General features: G+C 36.1%; 1 protein-coding gene and 1 pseudogene across 1 annotated transcript in view; one reads left to right on the top strand and one right to left on the bottom strand.

Moving 5' to 3' along the window:
- LOC102755866 (vesicle-fusing ATPase) overlaps positions 1-20,964 on the top strand; it is a 120,039-nt gene that overhangs the window by 18,604 nt on the left and 80,471 nt on the right. The window contains exons 6-8 of the mRNA XM_006779403.2: positions 1,672-1,779; positions 3,412-3,487; positions 5,741-5,896. Coding sequence (XP_006779466.2) covers positions 1,672-1,779; positions 3,412-3,487; positions 5,741-5,896 — 340 coding nt within the window. The remainder of the gene's footprint in view (positions 1-1,671; positions 1,780-3,411; positions 3,488-5,740; positions 5,897-20,964) is intronic.
- On the bottom strand, positions 1,945-2,677 carry LOC102755580 (annotated as a pseudogene).

Below are 20,964 nucleotides of genomic sequence, written 5' to 3'. Positions count from 1 at the left end.
AAGAGTGTTATTTATTTTCATCCTCTTTTTCAAAGGCATAGATCTGGAACAAGACTAAGAATTTGATAGCCCATACATTATAATATCAAACCTTTGTGAGTAGTAACTGAATTAATGATAGACAGGAAAAGGATACAGTACATTTATTATTATTTTTAAGGATACTAGAATTGGTATGAACCTCAGAGTTTATCTTATCTAACCTCCTCATTTTGCAAATGAGGAATTTTAGGTCCAGAGAAGGTAAATTACATACCCCTGGTTACACATCCAGGGGCATAACTGAGACAAGAATCCATTAGTCAAGTGATCTAATTAAACAAATATATATATTGAATACCTGGTATGTTCCAGCCACCATTTTAGGCACTGCAGATCAGCAGTGAACAAAATACACATAATCCCCACTCTCATAGAACTTACTTTCTAGTTTGAGAAGACAGGAAATAAGAAAGAAATGCCATGAACTTGAAGTACTTCGATGTAAATTGGATGATGCACTAGGGAGCCACTGTGGAGCTATTTTGATCCAGGAAGGCTCTCCAAAAGGACCTTTAGCTGAAAATTTGCTGACTACCTATCCATTGCATTTGGGGCTATACCATATTCCTCTGGATTCCTATACTTTTGGACTGATAGTTCAGCTCAAGTCATCTTGCTAAACTTCATTATTGTGGGTTTTTTAAAAATATATTTTTATTGATTTTAGAGAGGAAGGGAGAGGGAGAGAGAGATAGAAACATTAATGTTGAGAGAGAATCATCAATCCGCTGTCTCCTGCATAACCTCTATTGGGGATCAAGCCTGCAACCCAGGCATGTGCCCTGACTGGGAATCAAACCATGACTTCTTGGTTCCTCTGCCAATGCTCAACCACTGAGCCACACTGGCTGAGCTAAACTTCATTGTTTTTACCTTCTCCTTTAGCTTTAGTATTTTAATAGAAAATGCTTGGAAGAATGTTTAATAGAAAATGCTTTATTATTTGTAATAATTGAAACCTAATAACATGTGGATGTCTGTAAACTCATGAAATAAAATCCTCCATAATACAGAGAAGAAATAAATATCTTACACCAAATCACTGTTCTTAGTATTTATTCCCTTTCAAAGTAAATGATAGTAGCAGGATTGACAGTCAACTTTGCCTTTTATGTTTATTGTTATACCCCAGCATGTGAAGAGGGCCTAGCATGTGAAAGGCACTCAGTACATACTTGGCAAATGGATGCATCAGACGCTGTCTCTGTACTCGTGTGGCAGGCATTTGGTATTGGTTTTAGAAAAGCATGGATATCAGAGTCTCAGACCCAGGCTGACTCATGGCACTGTCATTTACTGTGACTCTGGGTCACATTGTTCAGCCCATCTCTGGCTCTCAGCTTCCTCACTAGTTAAAACTGAGGAATAATTTCTGTTTCCAAAAGAGTTTGTGAATATTAATTACATAACCTCCTGTGGTGATTGTTAGGTACACAGCAAATAACTCAATAAATGTTAGTTCCCTTTCCTCTCATTGGCTAGTCGGCAGTTTGTCCATGGAGCAGATATAAGAGGAATACATAGGACAAAGCTGCTTTTCTGCATTTAGAGAACATTGCTGATGATTTATAAGAATGAAGTCGTTGTATCATAAAGTGATTTTTCTGCTCTTTCCTCTTTTCTACACAGCTTGTATTTAGCTTCAATGAAAAGCTTTTTAGCTTAGTAGTAAAGGATATTGAAGCCATGGATCCCAGCATCCTGAAGGGAGAGCAGGGGACAGGTAAAAGACAAAAGGTATGTTTTATTTATAATTTTTATTTGATAATCTCTATGCTGTGAATTGTGCAGATTAATAGAATTTTCCTACCCATTCTCTTGCTCAGTGATTTCTTTCATATTATGCACTCTTTCTTTTATGATAGTGGGGAGAAAAAATTGCTTTTATAGCAAGCATTATTATTTTTTTTTATTAACCTGTTTCAAACTTTATTCCCAAGCTTCTTCAGCTTAATTAGCTGCAAAGAATGATTTATGTATAAGCAAAAACTGAAAAGAGCTGCAATGTCCAGGGGCATTGGGCTAAAAAATATTAGAGATCTAGATTTTATCAGATCCATAAACAAAATTTGAAAAAGCAGTCATAATATAAAATAGTAGCTCCCAGAAACTTCTTCAAGTTTATCTTCTTCAGAAGTTGACTCAATTCAGTTTGTTTCATTCTTGGAAGCCTCATCAAAATTCTCCCCAAGATCTGGAACTTCATCATCATCATCCTCTCCAGTAGCAAGTGGCACGTTTCCATCCACAGATTGTTTGGGCAGAACGTCAGCCAGTCTCCTTAAACTAGTCAGACTGTCTGCACCAAGCTGGTTTAAGATGCTGGGTAGCATTTCTGTCAGCTGCTTTGTCTCAGCATGGCCTGTAATGGTGAAAGTGTTCGCTGCCAGAGATGCCTGAACTTTAGGGTTGTTAAAGTGGATCACTGTCCCTTGGTTTGTAAACATACTTACCTCTTTAATACCAGAGATATTGTTTACCACTAACTTCTTTAAGGAGACTGAAGTTTTTTATCATCTGCTGTAGCTGTTCTGTGAACCACCTTCTCCTTTCTACCAGCAGTTCCTTTCCCACCAATGTGCACTTGTGCCTGCAGTTTGGCGAGTTTTTCTTGGTTCATGATAGTTTCTTCCATCTTGTTGGAGAGGAAACAGGGCTGCGCGGGGACTAGGGCTGACGCTCAGGGTGTCTAGGGCAGACCAGCTGAGAATAAGCGCACACATGCGGGGACGCAAGATGGCAGCTCAGCAAGTATTATTATTAAAATACTAGAGGCCCCATGCATGAATTCATGCACGGGTGGGATCCCTTGGCCTGGCCAGAGATCGGGGCTAATCAGGGCCTTGTCGCCTAGTCATCTCTCCCGTGGGAGGTTGGCCGGCCAGCTGTGGGGAGGGACCGCCAGAGGTTGGCTGGCTGCAGGACATTGGCTGTGGGAGTGCACTGACCACCAGGTGCAGCTCCTACATTGAGCATCTGCTCCCTGGTGGTCAGTGCACGTCATAGTGACCGGTCATTACGGTCGACCAGTCATAATGGTTGCTTAGGTTTTTATATATATAGAAGGCATAAAATACACTTATTTGCAAACCTACTAGTAATTTGAAATTTGTAATCCTGGTTGAATAATATGTATTGATAATATGTATAATAAGTAATAATAAGACAGATATTATGAAAAGATATATGCATTGAAATAGAGAAAACTGGAATAATTGTAAGGTAGCTATGCAAAAGTAAATGTAACTTAAATGATAGTTTGAAGATTTGCTCTGCTCAGAGAGACATCATTTCCTCTTTGTTTTTGACTTTGCTTTAAGAAGTCCAGAAGTCTGCTATTAGACTACTAATTATTGTCTTTCCGTACAGATTGAACTAGGGCTGGTTCTTGGAAATAGTCAAGTTGCATTTGAAAAAGCAGAAAATTCATCACTCAATCTTATTGGTAAGACTTACAGTTTTTAGAGGATTCTGAATAACTCTGTTATATGTGATTCAACTACAGTGATTTTCAAGTGGCAAAGAGAATAGGGGCATCGCCCTTGAAAGCTTTTCCCAAAATCACAATGAGCTAATGTAAGTTTAGGCTTACAGAAGATTTGCAAAAATAGTTCAGAGTTTCTGTATACCCTTTACCAGCACCCTCTGATGTTACATGTTAAATAACCGTAGTGCGGTTACCAAAGCTAAATTATCATGGTTACATTGCTGCTAACTAAATAGAGACTTCACCAGTTTTTTATTATGTCCTTTTTCTCTTTCAGGATCTAATTCAGGACCCACATTGCATTTAGTTGTTTAGTCTCCATAATCTTCTCCAGTCTCTGACAGTTCCTCAGACTTTCATGGTCTTGTATGACCTTGAGAACTGGTCAATTATTTTGTAGACTGTCCCTCACCTGGTTGTATGTTAAATGCAATACTAGTGTCACTTTTGTTAGTGATGGAGTTAAATGACGAATGTGCAGGTAAAGAAAGTCTTTCCAACAGATTCATTGTGTAGTCCTATTCTTTTATATTAGCCCCACTTTTAAAAGCAGACTGAGCTTTAAGAAGAGCAGCTCACCAGAATAATAATGCCATGAACTTTACAGCAGTTATTATTTTTTTTAATTTAATAACTAAGTTGATGTTTACTCCAATAGAAAGTAGAGAATTTTCTTTGGTTGCATACTATCATATCCAAGGTTATTTAATTTTCTTGGAATGTATAGCCTTTTTTAATTCATAAATTATTATTCCCTCTTATTGTTTTTTTCTTAATTATAAAGTAAAATATTTATTTTATAAAATATGAATAGACACCCAAACACAACTCACACTTTTAAAATTTTTTAATTTGATTCTGTTTTCATACTGTTTTATAATTTATTCTTTCTGATTAATATATTTCAACCATCTTAATAAATACACCTTTCAACATTAATTTTAATAACTATGTCATATTATGGGTGTGGGATATATCAAAATCTGTTAATTTTTTATTTTTTAAATATATTTTATTTATTTCAGAAAGGAAGGGAGAGGGAGAGAGAGAGAGAAACATCGATCAGCTGCCTCCTGCATGCCTCTTACCCAGTATTGAGCCCACAACTCGGGCATGTGCCCTGACGGGGAGTCAAACAGTGACCTCCTGGTTGAGCCACCCTGGCTGGACTCAAAATCTCCTGTTACTGATCAAATACATTTCTACAGTGTATTTTATGTTCTGTACACTTTTTTTTTTTAATCTCAGAGGAATTGTGTGACTTTCATACAGTGTGAGTATTTCTAAGTAACTTTGTGAAGGTGTGATTGATAGGTTTTTCCCTGTGGAAAATAAAATTGTGGTGATTTAGCATACAGTAAGTTTGGCCACAAGAGGGCAGTACAGTGTAAGAAAAACATTTTCTGTAGCTTTGTAAAGGAAATGCTAAGTCCACAAAACTCTAACCATAAAACTACCATTTAAGATAAATTTTTTCTAATGCAACCTTTTCTTCCCTAATTTAATAAAACCTATAACATTAATTTTTTTATTTATAGTAGTGTATTCCAAGGCACTTTTATTCTTTGTATTTGTGGTAGTTAATGTGGTTCTCTGGAGTTACTTTAGGTGGCACTATGGCATTTAAATGAAATAATTTGTGTCTGAAAGAATTTGAAAACACCAATTTTGAAATCATTAAAGACATTAGGATGATTTTAGACTTTGATGTACAAGTGAAGAAAAGCAAATAAGACACCAAACAGTGCATTTTCTCAGGCTGAGGGGTTCATATACTCAATTATAAATTTAATCTAGATAAATACATGTATTTTTAAATACACTTGCCTTAGGAGCCTGAGGGACCGCTAGATTTCAGTTACATTTCTGGCAGCTGGTGTTGTCTTCATCAGATATGCACATGGTGTTTCTTCTAATCAACCAAATTAGTTAACTTGGTTAGGATTCCATGGATTGATTACAAATGGACTACAGCATGAGTTTAGCTAGTCATTTTGAAAGTTTTTTTACTGACCCTAAAGGGGGACCAGACAAAATAGTTAACATAGCAAAACTCATTCTTCTTAGAAAAGCAGCTAAGAGCATGTTGTTCATCTTTGTACAAGGGTAGCCTCTCTTTGTTCATTGAGGATGCCCCATGAGCTCTGTCTGTCTTTTTACACTTACTGATGAAGTTCTTGTTTCACATTTGATTATCTTTGTTTAACATAGGCAAAGCTAAAACCAAGGAAAATCGCCAGTCTATCATCAATCCTGACTGGAACTTTGAAAAAATGGGAATAGGAGGTCTGGACAAAGAATTTTCAGATATTTTTCGACGAGCATTTGCTTCCCGAGTGTTTCCTCCAGAGATTGTGGAACAGATGGGTGAGTTTTAAAAGGAGAACTTGATAAAACCTTATATTGTTTTTTAAAAATAAATGTCATGAAGTTTCTTTTCAGTAATGTTTTAAAATTATTCTTCAGACCTTCCAAAGTATTTTTCTCTTTTAACTTCTTCTAAATTTTTTTCCCTAAAAAAAAAAAAATCTTTGACAAGTTAGAAGTTTAAAATTACATTTTAAATGTATGCAGAAATTATAGAAATATTTGTGGTTTTGCTCCATTTTTAAAATTAATTAATTTATTTCCTTATTCAGGTCTTTTTCTACTGTACATATTTAGACATATCATTTTATTTAGTTATTTTAATGTTTAATTAGGGAATATTTAAAAATTTCACCCAACTCTAAAGATACACCATGGGTCAGATCTTGCCTGCTGGATAATTATTATCTATTAGACTGTGGGCATTTTCTAATATTAGCTGCTGCTTCTTTGTAGTGTGCTATTGCATTACTTAATTAGTACATCTTCATACCTAGTAAATGGATATTTGGTATGTTTTTAAGTTTGTTAAGTTTGATCCAAATGCAAGGTATACATAGGCATTTCCATATTACATACAAAAAATGCACTATTCATTTATCACTTTTCTTCTTTAAGGTTTATTTAACTTATCTGTGTGAAGTGGCGTTATTTGCCCTAGTGGAAATGCTGTCATGACTGTTTTCATATCCATATTATAAGTTGGATTGGAATGTGAGCCAGAGAATATAATATCTCAGAAAGGAATTTATAACATAACAGCTTCTGGCAGACTATTAGTATAAAAACAGTATCCAAAAAAACCCTGAAGGAATACGAATATATTACTCCTCTCACCCCCATCATTCTTTATCTTTCAATTGCTACTTGGAGATAAAAGTATATTCATAATGGTGGGGTAAGAACTGCTTTCTAGGCACTAAGGGCTTGGTTCTATTAGCCTCCTATTGTTGGTAGCTTTTCTGCCTGGTCGCTCACTCTGATAAATTACAGGCATAGCACACACCTGTTCACTGGGTAAAGGTCGAATTTGGAATTGGATTAAGAGAAAATGACAGAGAACCTCATCACCTGAGTTTTATACACCTTGAAATGGCAATAACATACTTTTTTATCTGAAAGATACAAAGGCCAAGTCCATAAAAAACAATTTTAATTTGGAAAATAGTAAAAAGCATGATAGTTCACTGTCTTGGCAATGTATATTTTAAGGCATAATCAATCCATAAGGCTTTTTTGATCAAGATATGAAAATGTTAAGTATATTGTAAGTATAGGCAGAGATAAAAGGATTTCAAATGTTGTAATTTATTCTTGTAGAATATTTTTTCTGGATTTTAAGAGCGAGCTCTGATATAGAAAGAGCCTAATGATTCTGTTTCTTTGAGCATTATACTAACCAGCCAACAAGCAGAAGAATAACTGCTTCTGTAAAGCCATGCTTTTAAACTATATTATGAATATTTTCTCACCGTTGGATACTGTGGAGGATTCAGCTATTCAGACACTAGTTTTGTGTTTGTGCATCTAAACCCTGCTCATTAGGGCCTCTGTCTGAGTTAGGTAGTTCATAAAGGAGTAAAACTCATATTGGTTGATTTGTGATTTTGCCAGCTGTCAAAGAATTTGAAATTAAACCAGAACCGAGACAGCATTCTGAGGGACTTTAGTCTATGTTTCTGCAACCCATATTGAAAATGATTAAATTATAATAGTATGCTTTTATTTTTATTAACATGCCTTTTGACTAAGGACCATCGATTTGAATTTTGTTTGTGAGTGCTACTACCCAGAACTCTTTTTATGTACTTATTTTTCTAATGTTTTTACACTAATTTAATTAGACAAAAAAGAGTTCTGTCATGTTGTTTGTTTGTTTGTTTGTTTGTTTTTGTAAGTGATATATCTTTTCATGCCTTTTTCCCATCAAGAAGCATGTGCTATAAATTTGATTTAAAAGAGAGTAAATATAAAGCTACCTTGGCTTTTGAGCTGGATTGAAAGACGTTGTCTTTATTCTGAATAAAGATTCTCAGTGTCCTAAAGCTACTCATTTTAATGTTAAAATGGCTGTGAACTAATTCTCTTGTTATGCATGTGTCATTCCCTATTTTCCAATAGAGGCTTCTTTTTTACTTTTAATTTTGAGGACTTATTGCACTCCAAGAACAGTGTGATTATAAAGTTCTCATTAGGCAGTGGTAAAGTTATATAAAAAATACAAATTGCTACTTTTAGCTAGAATATAAAATAATGCTATATAAGTCCTTCTTATATATACCTTGTGTTCTTTTACCCTGCCAAGTAGAAACAAAATTGGTTGATAATTTTGCTTACTCTTGGTTAACTAAATAGATAAACCTGTATGGTTGTGGGATCCAGTTGGACACTGGGAATGATTAGTTAAATCAATTCAAATGAAAAAAAAAAGATTAGAAAAGAATAATTATGGGGCTGTTTTGTTTTGATTTAAGCAGAGAACTTTTTTACTTTTGGCTTGAGACCAAATCATTACCTTTACCATGAAGTCTAGAGTTATGTCTACTTTGCAAACAGGAATCTTAACTAAATGGATGTTTTTGCTTGTACATCAAAGTTTGAAGCTCAAAAAGTGATAAATTTAGAATTCTATTGTGTCATGTTTATGATACTGATAATTATGCTTCTAGGTAATATAGTTCTTTCTTTTTTGCTTGTAAAACTTCATGTTTCTTTTTAAAATTGAAAATATAGTTTAGATACATGCAGAATGTTGCTGATGAGATGTAGGAAGACAAAAGGACTAACCAGAGGCACACAGTTATGAACAAAATTGGGAATCAGATGAGGTAATATACATGAAATAAGTGTCCTATACAGGATGGGGCAAAGTAGGTTTATAGTTATGAGTATGCAAAACAGTTATTCTTGCATTATTATTTATTAATTGTTGTATTATTTTTCATACGAGCAACTGCAAACATACTGTTATGTTAGTTTCCAATCTTTTAGTTTCTTGAAGTATTTTCAATTATGTAATATATACCTTGCTGTTTTTGTTATAATATTTTTATAGAATTCTAATTAAGGAAAGCCTTAAATGGGAAAGGAAGTCACATACCGTCCTACAGACAGAGGAAGAAAGGCCATGTGTAGAAATAGGAAAAGGGATTACATAGGGGGAATATCAATTTTGTTTTTGTTGTTGTTTTCATCAGTGTAACTATGTACATTTTCCTTCTCTGTAGCAGTTGGACTCACCCAAACCCCTGTAGGGCAGTTCTTCCTTGGAAGTATATAAAAGCATTCACAAATAAAACTAGTTTCATACCTTGCATTTAGTGAATACCAAATAACTATTTAGTCAGAATATCTTCCGGGCCCTTTAATGATGGATGTTTAGTTACAAATGACCTGAAGTCCTACTTTGTGGGATAGTAGAAACACCTTTTGAGTGCCAGGGTAGAAATATGGGCATCAAGAACCAGTATCTGGAAGTGCAGGTGAATAAACTCAACAGCTGACTGCCGTCCTTGAGAACACTTAGATGTCAGTTGAACATACACGTTTGCCACACTTGGTCCTTTGCATGCAGCTTTGGAGAGTGCTCAGGATAAACGATTGATTTCCTCAGTTCTCATTGTAGCTCTTTTGTTGGCAAAGAGGTTTTGCAAAGAAACTTCATTTTTCAGCACCCCTGGCAATTACCTCTAAACTGTAAATGTCACAGAGGAAAAAAACACACATACAAATCCTGTTCAGAGAACAGTGGAATAATTGTTAAAGAATTAGCATCCCTTAATGTAATTTTAGGACTAGGTTCACATGTATTCAAGGAAAGGGGCTTTGGTAGAAGTTATCCATTTTAGAGCTAGAAGGAAAAGGGTGTAGAGACACTAAGTCTTCAAGCCTCATACTGTCCTTTGGTAGATCTATACCTTGTAGATATCCAGGCCACCAAGTGGGAGGAAAGCCACTTGTTATGATCTTGTGCCCCATTCTTCCAAACAGACAGTGTGTTCTTTTTGGTGCCTTTTCCTCTGTGCCTTCCTCTTTAAGCCCATTTTCAATCTGTATTTTTAAGGTTTCTTTTGAAATTCTAGAGGAAAGCAACTCTTTTCTGCTATCATATGTGACTACAGTTACTCTATAAAGTAGGACTGCTGAGAGATAAGGACCCTTTCAATCACATGCAAACATCTTTCAGATGCTAAGAACAGTGCAAATAAAATAGAGTGGAAGAAAGAGCACTAAGGTTTTGAACATGCCATATTAGGGAGAGAGGGAGTTCTTGCTAAGATTAACATAAACACTGACACTCTTAAAATGCATTTTCACACCCCCACTCATGAGCTGAGATTGCAATTTAAATGGGGGTTAAGACAGCTAGCCGAACTCCAGGGCTCTGTAAAAGGAACCCTAAGGCTAAAGAGCTTATCTGAAATTTGAAAAAAAAGAAGAAAAAATGAAGCTTTCTGACATTCATCTTTTTCCCTTGTATTAGTCATAACTTGCTTTTCAGCTATATTTTAGATTTTGAATGCCAACCTGACATCTGTTCAAGTCTGCCTGTAATTTATTAGGAAAGCAAAAGAAAGCAATTGCTCGCTGGTTAGAGATGCAAAACTTCCCCCGTCTGATTTTCCACAAAGTACTTATAGATGATACTTGGATATGAGGAATGTAACAGTTTAATAATTTACTAATTCTAACTTCAGGTTGGGAACTGTATAAAGTTTTTTTTTTAATTAGAAGAAAATGGCTTATGATCATGTGACTTCCAAATCTCTACAGCAGAATTTAGAGATCAAGCATACATTCTAAAAAAATAAAATACTATTGGTATAAATTGAAATTTTTAACCTTGAATTAATTTTACCATTGGTTTTAATTTTAGAAGTTGAATTTACTTACACTTGAATAGAAATCATGTGGCTGTGCCTATATCTCAGAGTCAAACTATATGCAAATTCAGCTGGCATTTTTTATTTATAGACAAATTTTAGAGAAAAATCTTTTGGGGATGCAGAATTGTCTATAATGTCACCAATGGATTAGTCACCAATGGCAACTATAGTTGAGTTATGTATAGACCAATAATTTGGTCACTATAAAGTTGAGGTCAAAGTTTGAACCTAGTAAAGAAATAATTAAATAAACTGTGCTACGTTCTCCTATCCTCATTGTGGAATACAGTGGAGCAAATCTTAAAGTGATATAGCTCTAAATACATAGATATATTTGTTTTATGAAAAAAAATAAAAGTAAATGCATTATAAAAGTCTCTACAGACACAAGCTGAACTGAAAAAAAATTGCTCCTGTGAAAAGGAAGTTAGGGTGGGAAATAAAGGGGAGATTTTTGTTCTTTTACTCTGTGTACCTCTGAGTGTTTTACTGCAATATTAGATTTCTATTTGTGTAATTAAAAAACACAAACAAAAAGATACTATCTCAGGCTATTTCTCTCTCATGGTAGCTCCACTGTCAGCACAGCAAGGAAGCAGGGGAATAGATGTGTCTCATTCCCTTCATGAAGTTTCCTTGGAGGAAAATAGCACAGGGGAAAAGCATTCCCAGGGCATTGATGGCAATTCCTTACAGATGCAGAAAACTATGGCCCAAGGTCACTAAGCAAATCACAGGCAGAACTGGTACTAGAACTTGGTTCTCCTGGCTCAGGAACCCTGAAGCAGGAGAAGGAAATTATTTACTAAGTTTGTACAGTAATAAGTTACCTGAGCTGGGACTGGAAACCAGGGATGTCTGGTTTCAGAGTCTGTATTCTGAACTGCCTCTCCAGATACAGAAAGATGAAGCTAAGAATCAAGTAGTCAGGAAAGCCTTGAATTTTATGACAAAGAATATCCTATGATGAGTAAAGAGTTCCACTTTTGCCTTTCCTCACGAATTATCAGATATTTATAAAGTTTTTCATATGTAAAGGTTCTGAGAACTTAGCCATGATAGGTTTGGGGTATGAAAAGGAAGAGAGGAATTATGAAAACACTGAAGGTCTATAGTTCTGGCCTCACCCCCTGCCATTTCTTATATGCATTTATAAATGACAACCTTAGCATTCAGAAGTTATTCAGTACTTTAGTAATTTGCTAGAATTCTACATAGTGAGTGTATATAGAGGTAGTTATAACTACAGAAATCTGATCTTTGTATTTAGATGTCAGACAAGACCATTATTTTAACTTTCCTCTGCTAAATAGTTAAACCACCTCCTCCTTCTTTGTCTTCTTTACTCTTCCTTTCTTCTTTATAAGATTAGAGGCATTTTCCAAAACCTCAGATTTTTGCCAAGGCAGTGAGAACCTTGATTGAAAGCATAAAGATCCCTTTATCTGTTCAGGTTTTAAAGTTTGAGTAGAGAAACTGTCTCAATTGGGATTTCTTAATTTTCTTATTTCTGTCAGATTTTCTGGAACTTGAATGTGGCAAAAATCAGTACCTTGGCCTTGAGTAAGAAGCCTAAGTACTCAATATATGAGAGTGAATGAACTCTCTAAGGCACTAAGGTTTTCTAAATAAGCTACTTTTCTAGTAATCTGATATATTCAAATTGTCATGAGTTCAAGAGACATGAAGAGTTGGTGGTAGGACTGTAATATCTAATAACTCTGGCCCACTTTCTTCATGTGCTTTTTGATACCTCTCAGAAGCTCTGTTTTAAGTGAACTGTCAACTTAGAGATGGAACATACATGTTAAAATAAAATAATCATTGGAGAAACCAGGAGGAGATTGCTAAAGTAACCCATCTTGCAGGATGACACTGAACATTGATCTTGTGTTGCTCTAAGATGATTATTTTGTTAAAGACTTTCTAATGTACAAGACGCAACTGTGTCCAACTGTATATAGCCACCAATTAGTTTTGTTTTTACTTTGTTTTTGCTATCTATATTATAATTCAATGTGGACTTGTGTTTATACAAATTTTATTTGTATGATTTCATGTTAAACCTCAAATAAATGCTTACACACACACACACACACACACATATGTATATATATATATCAAAAATATAAAAGTGAAGTGACTATATGAAAGACAAATTGAAAAAAATATATATATATATATACACACACACACACTGTTGACCACTCTTGAAATTTCCTCTTTACTTGGTTTCTCTCACTGTAGGGATTTCAGATTTTCCTTTACCTCTCTGGCTGTCCCTTCTCAGTGTCTTTTGTGTCCTTTACCATGTTGGAGTTCCTCGGCAGTCTCTCTAAGACCTATCCTTCCTCACTCCAATCATTTTCTCCCAAATTGATCACATGTATCTGTAGCTCCGATTAGTGTCTTTATGTCATTCACTCTCAAAGATGCATATTCTGTCTCAGTCTCGGTTTAGAGCTCTGGATATTTATCAGCATATGGTCTCATGATCACAAAGGGAGCTCAAAATTAAACTCATTCAACTGCCCCTCCATCTTCCCTAAACATGCTTCTACCTCTGTGTTGTCTATCTCAGGCAGTGCCCTAGCCGAAAACTTTCCGTAACTCCTCTCTTCCCTTCACCTCCCACTTCCAGTCAGTCACACAATAGACTGTCAGTGCTGCAGTCCCCTCAATATCTCCAATCTGCCCCATTCTCTCCATCTCCCCCACCACTACCTTCCTTCAGGACACCATTATCTCTTGCCTGAATTGCTCCCTAAGCCTTCAACCTTGCCCTTCTCTAATCCATTCTCCACACTGTAACTGGAGCGATTTTTATAAAAAGGCAAGTCTGATCCTGTCACTCCACTGGTTAAAACTCTTTAGTAGCTCTCCTTAACTCCTTCCATGGCTTACAAGCTCTGCGTGGTATGGCCCCTGCCAAACTTTCCCGCCTGTCAGCCTGTGCCCCTCCCCATGCTCTGGGTTCAGCCACTGCTCTGGGTTCCAGCCAGCCTGTGCTATTTTCAGGTCCTCTAATTTGCCATGCTACTGTCTCTTACCTGCTTTATATCCAAGGTTGTTTGTTCACCATCTTTTTATCTAACTCCTCCCTTTAGGCTGCAGCTTTTTTCAGGGTGTTTTTGGCTTTAGTGTTGCTCCTCTGTGTTCCAATAATCCCATATGTTCTTTTATGCATTATTACATTGTAATATAATTGCTCATTACATGTCTATATTCCAGATTTTTCTCCCCTGTCTGTACCCCCAGAAGAAGAAACCTTGCTCATTTTGACACTAGTATATTTTCTGCTCCTGGCATGGTGGTTGCTCATATGAATTTTTAAGAAATGAATAAATGCCAAGAACTTGATTAACCTCAGTTGTAGAACACTTCAACAGTTAGACCCACATCCTGCCCTCAATATGCTTCCAGTGTATTTGGGAACAACATTATTATTTGCACATCCCAAAGTAGTATCTTATAAAACAAGGCACATTGTGAACCAAAATAGCAAAGTAGGCAATATGGGGAAGCAGCGGATATGTTGAAGCAGTAAAGACTTGAGGCACATCCTTTATTTAGTTATTTATTTTAAATATGTATATATCTATTTTTATTAATTTCAGAGAGGAAGGGAGAGGGAGAGAGAGAGAGAGAAACATCCATGATGAGAGAGAATCATTGATTGGCTGCCTCTTGCACGCTCCCTACTGGGGATCGAGCCCACAACCCTGACTGGAATCAAACGTGGGACCCTTCAGTCTGCAGGCTGACGCTCTATCCATTGAACCAAACCAGCTAAGGCAAGGCGCATCCTTTAAAGGTCACAGCAGATATTTATAATTCATTACTAAATTTATGTAGGTCCTTTTAGATTCCTTCTTAATCTAGGAAATACCTCTTGCACTGATTTGAAATAGAGCTAAACTCCAGAAATAAGGGGAAAAGTATTTGCTTAGGTTCTTGTCACCTACTATCTGCCTCAGTAGGAAATGCCATTTTTATGTATGTGTGCTGTAAAAACAGTGTTCAAAATTAAAGGCATCAGGTCAATATAGTGTGTATTGTGCATGTGTGTGTGTGTGCATGCACGCACATGTGTGTTTTCTATTTTACAAATTATAAGAGTAATGCATCCTCATAAAATGACACAGATATGCAGAGTGAAAATTGATATCTCCCATCATTTTATCCACCCCAATTTTACTCCCTCTCCTAGAGGGAATTGCTGGAAAGAGTTTGGCAGGAATCTTTTCAGACCTCTTTCTAAGTATTTATAACTATATGTGTTTTTGACTCTGTGAACTCTATAATGTATAGATTTATTTTTCTGTTTATAGAGAATAACACAGTCACCATTCTGTGACTTTTTTCTTAATGTATCATGAAAAAATATATTGATAACATTTTATCTTTCAAAAAGATAAATAGCATTTGCAAAATTCTATGTAAATAAGCCCTGTAATAGTAAATTAGTATCTCTTCCTCAGCAGTAAGAAGACTCTTGGGCACAACAAACAAAGCTGGCTTTGAGTCGGCATTACCACTTTGTCACTTGTATACTTAGGGCCTTGAATCCTAAATTCTGTGAGCCTTGGTACCCCAACCTGCAAAGTTATTTAGTTTAAAAGTTTATTGTCAAGATAGCATTAATGTGTATAAATTTTCTAACACAGTACCTGGCTCACTATCAAACACTTTCTAGATGGTATGTGATTGGTATTGTTATATTGCCAAAAGGCGCTTTTATAGCTCTGTAGAAGGCAGAAATCTTTAATCCATTTACTTTAATCAAATGTTTAGATATATTCTCTTATCTTAAACTTTTATTGCTGTTGAAAATAGTTAACACGCCTTATATTATGCTGTTTTGTAATTACCCATTTTGAACAGTGTTTGTTGATAAGGTAGTCAAGGGGACACTTGGAAATATTTTTTTTAATTTGTGAACTCATACCTTGGCTGATTTATATTTACTTTTTATCACATTCCATCAGAGAGGAGCTGATAAATGTTCCACCACTTCTGTAAATCTTGTCAGTTTCTTATATGTGATATACTGACTTGGAAAAACAACAACCATTTTGATAGACAAAATAGAGAATAGGATGTTGGAGGAAGGGAAATGAAAGAAAGAATGAGTAATAATGTTAGCAAAATGCTGCCCAGAACTTAACAAAAACTTATTTAGGAGAGTACTTCTACCATGATTCAACAAGACTTTTCTCGCAATTCAATCTGATTTGTTACTTGGAGCAATCTACCTTTGATAATATGTCCATAATTTAAATTAAATAAAACTGACCAAAACCCTGCAAGAAACTTTTTAATAATTAACATGATATTCTTTCAGGTTTTACAAAAAAGTTAGAGTAGACAGCAGTAAATTCCTTCTATACCATTTTACTAATAGTGTGAAATTTGAGATTGAAAGTTATTATAGATAATGTATTCATTACTCAAGGGATTTATATGTGACTTTGAGTTCTTCACTAATACCTCTGACTTTAACACAGTATCTTTTCTCTGGGCAAGTAATAGTTTTGAGTCCTATTTTTATTCCAGAGTGACTGAAAACTGATATATAAAGACACACACATCTGTACCTTCTATACTGTCTATACTTGTATTTACTCGAATTTATCCATAATGATATAATTTTTTAGAAGTGCTTTGATTTTAAAAAATCTATCTAGAATCCTGTCATGAGGGAGAAAACTTAGCACGACTTAAATGCCTTTTGGTAATGAATGGTTACTATAGGATAAACCTGTAATTAGTATGCTGCTAATCCACAGATCAGATAGATTCAGTCAAATCTCAAATATACATAGGAGAATTATCCAAATTGCAGATTACTAGTGCATTCCAGGGACATTTCCATGGTGATCCACAACAACTTTTTTGCCTGACACTTTTTTCTTTTACTGGACTTTTCTTTCCATGAAACTTCTCTTTATTGGCTCTTACTTTTCTGTCTGCTACCTGATTACTTTGGCTTCCTCTGCAACTCTTCATTTAGGCAACCAATTGTGGCTGTGATGAGCTTAGAAAAAGATAAGGAAGACTCACTTTACTTAGTTACAGATTTTCTGTGGTCTGATTTTTCTTTATCTGGCTAAACAAAACTGACCATATATGATAGTAAATGACATAGAACACAGCCGTTCAAAATTCAGATTTGTCTTATAAGTGGTAATGGCTCCAGGAGGTACTGTGTCAACATAGGAGAGAAAGATGATAGTTTATTATCACAGTCTAAACTAAAGATTGAATCAGTTGACCAAATTATATTTCTCATATATATTTGGTTTTCATCCACAGGTTCTGACTCACAGCTCCCAATACACATAGGACTTCCTAAGTGTTGAGAGTGATAATGGTGGTGTTGTGTTAATAATATGTCCGTTGGCCCTGGCCGGTTTTCTCAGTGGTTGGCTCATTGGCCTGTGGACTGAAGTATCAAGGGTTCAGTCCTGGTCAAGGGCACATACCTCAGTTGCAGGCTCAATCCCTGGCCCTGGTCAGGGCACATATGGGAGGCAACCAATGGACATGTCTCTCTCACATTGAAATTTCTCTCTCTCTATCTCTATCTCTCCCTTCCACTCTCCCTAAAAATCAATGGAAAAAAATATTCTTGGGTGAGGATTAACAAACAAACAAAAATAATAATAAGTCTATAGGAAAGCACCTAAGGATGGGGGCTGGTTGCCAATGGAGCCATTTCTGTGATTAGAACTTTTAGTCCCACTCCCTGACCTCTGAGGAAGGGAGAGTGGCTAACAATTGCCTTCAATCCCTTATGGCCAATGATTTCATTACTCATGCTTGTGTAAAACAGCCTTCAGAAAAAACTAAAAGGAGTGGGTTCAGCGAGCTTCTGGATTGAACACGTGAAGGTGCAGGGAGGGTGGTGCTTGGAGAGGGCATGGAGCTCTGCACCCTTTTCCTGTACCTTGTCCTATGCGTCTGTCATCTGGCTGTTCCTGAGTTATTTTATAATAAACCAGTCTTTCTCTGAGTTCTCTGAGTTAGCAAGTTAATGGGAACCTCTGATTCATAGCAAGTTGATCAGAAGTACAGGTAACAATGTGACTGGCATCTGAATTGAGTTGCTAAGGAGGAGGTTATTGGAACCTCCAATCTATAGCCAGTCAATCAGAAGTACAGGTAATAAATAGTCTGACATCTGAAGTTGGAGGTGGGGGATATATTTTGTCTTGTAGGATTGAGCCCACAATCTATGGAATCTGATGCTACCTCCAGGTAGATATTACCAGAATTAAGTTGAATTCTCAGACATTTAGAGAAACATTGATGTGAGATAGAAACATCGATTGGCTGCCTCTTGTTCACGCCTCAACCAGGTATTGAACTGGAAACCTGGGTATGTGCTCTGACTGGGAATCAAACCCACAACCCTTCGGTGCACTGGACAATGCTCCAACCAACTGATCCACGCCAGCCAGGGCTCCAGTAACCATTTGTTGAAAAGACTGTCTTTGCTCCATTGTACTGCCTTTGCTCCTTTGACCAAGATCAGTTGGCTGTATTTATGTGTGCTTGTGTTTTTCAAATGCAGTCTTGAATAATCCTAATTTTCTTTGTTTTGTACTTTGGATCATTCCTTTTTTCTTTTTCATAGCCTCAGTCAATTATACTTAAACAATAGCAATAGCCTCCTTATTATCTTACTAGTCTTCAGTCTCCTTTCTTCCCATCCTGGACTATTTCAAAGCTCACTTTGCAAAACTATCTGGTTCAGTCAGAGAATATCAGAGGAATTGTAGAATCTCAGTAGTGTAAGGGATCATAAAAGTCATTTAGTTCACATACTTGTCTTTCATTTGAGTTTCCTCTCCATATCTGACGAATAGCTTCTGCCAAGTTGATTAGGCTAAGCTTGAATTCCTCTAGTGACAAGAAAATCATTCTCTCTGAATGCTGCAGTCCAGTTCTTTGGACAACTGGAGGTTTAAGTTGAATCTTCCTTAGTTAATGTAGGATGAATATACTTATAGCTTCTACTACACACTCAATTCTCCCCCTAAGACCATACAAAACAAGGATTACCCTTCTTCCCTATGAAAGCCCTTTAGGTTTGGGAAGATATTATTTTGTCCAGAATAAACTCCCTGTAGATTCATCTTTTCTCTAAACTGAACCTCCAACTTGGTTGGTTCCTCCAGCCAATCTTTTTGTAACTTGAATTTTAGTCCTTTACTATTCTATTCACATTTCTCTGAACTTTAACATTTGTTTATATTCACCTTAAGTTGTGAAACCCAGGAAATCAATTTGAGTACTGTAAGTGTAGTCCCTGTTTAAAATAGACCAGAAATACTCATTCTTTTTTCAAGACATCAGTCTTCTCTTAATGCAGACTGAAGTTGCATTAACATTTTTGACATCTACCTTCTACCTTGACTCATATTGAATTTACTGTTGAGTAATTCACAAAGCCATATCTCGCCCAGTTGTACCCAAGTACAGGAATCTTACATTTACTCTTGATAACTTTTATCTTGTTAGAATAGCTCATTGCTGTTTTACAACTACAACTTGTCGGGGAATAAAAAATGTTTTCTTACCAGCTTATGATTTGAGACTATAAAACATATACACTAAATAGAATAAAAACCTAAGGACTCTTAGAAAGCAATTTAATATAGTGTGAGTTGTAACTATGAATTATGTTTTCCAAGGTGTCCTCTGGCCTGCATTAGAATCACCTAGGGATGGGCTTATTAAATATTCAGGTTCTTCAACTCCACTATAGACTTAATGAATTTGAATTTCTAGGAGTGATGCCTGGAAATCTGCATTTTAACAAGCTCCGTTGGATGTTGGTGCTTGTTAAAGTTTGACAACTACTGTAAGTATTAAAGAAGAGAACTCAAAGGTGTGATCAGAGCTAGGTGGTATTAACAGTCAGATGTGTTCAGAATTAGGTGCCATTCATTAAGGAGCTGATTCCTGAGGAACAGAAGAACATGAACTGATAGATGGCAAGATGTTGGTTAGTCTGAAGCAGAGGCCTTGTAGAACAGCAAGTAAAATGAGCTTAAACCTAAGGGATGGATGAAAAAAAAAGAAGAAAGGAAAAGCTGTAAAGTTCTGAAACCAATGAAGATACATGCTGCCAGGTGGCAGCAAGGCAAGACCTGCTAATAGAAGCATGATCTTTGTCATCAAGAATTCACAAAATACCAGGCCACACCCTAAGAGGGCGTGTAAAAGGGTGGGGGTGTCAGCAAAGATTAGTTTGGAGAGTTGCTACACATACCCCATCTTTAGTTCTAGACTATCTAATGAGAAGATCTATATTAAATCTCAGTTGACTAATTTGGGTATAGACCAGTCAGGTGGTAGACATCTTGCACAGCTGCTTGGAGCTCCAGGCATAGGCCCTTCTCACTTTATTGTAACGGAACTCAAAGCACTCTTGGTAATTTACAGTTGGTGGGGCAACAGCAAGTCTCTACTAGACAAAATGATATCTAGTCAGGCTTATCAAAGATCTGACTGCTCAAATGAGGTCAGAAGTTGTGTTTTTAGTCTTAAGTGTTTCCTCCCTAAAGATTCGATTAGTGCACAGCTATGCAAATGTAGATAATAACCTGTTTTAGATGATGATTGACTGTCTTTGAAACAAACAAACATTATGAGTTGATGGAAATTATGCTCCAAGTCTTCATTGCTTGGCTGGAAAATTCTAAACTGTTTCTTAAATAATCATATCATAGTACCAAAATGATAAGTTGAATAGAACTAAATCATAGGAAAAATTAGAATTAGGCAAACTTTAAAATGAAAGATCAAATATTAATATTAATTTGTGATGGTATTTTCTTCAAGTGCATGCACTACTTAAAAAAGAAGCATTCAAATTTGGTTTGCATAATTGCAGAGAGAAGCTTGCAAGACTTGTGAATATGTCCTGACTTGCCACTAGCGTCGCTCTTTGGCAAACATAGTGAATCTCTGCATTTGAACTGGAAGCTATTTGAGATTTCCCTTTAAACATCAGTTATCATTGCCCTAGCTCAGTGGTCGGCAAACTGCGGCTTGGCAAACCGCAGCTTACGATCCATCTGTGGCTCTTTTGCCTCTTGATTGCGGATCTTCGACAAAATGCCAGCTCTGCCTCATATTACCGACTACTGCACATGGGCCACAAAGTACCAG

The sequence above is a fragment of the Myotis davidii genome, unplaced genomic scaffold (genome assembly GCF_000327345.1).
Source record: "Myotis davidii unplaced genomic scaffold, ASM32734v1 scaffold684, whole genome shotgun sequence".
NCBI classification, from domain to species: domain Eukaryota; kingdom Metazoa; phylum Chordata; class Mammalia; order Chiroptera; family Vespertilionidae; genus Myotis; species Myotis davidii.
This window is presented reverse-complemented; position numbering and strand designations above follow the sequence as displayed.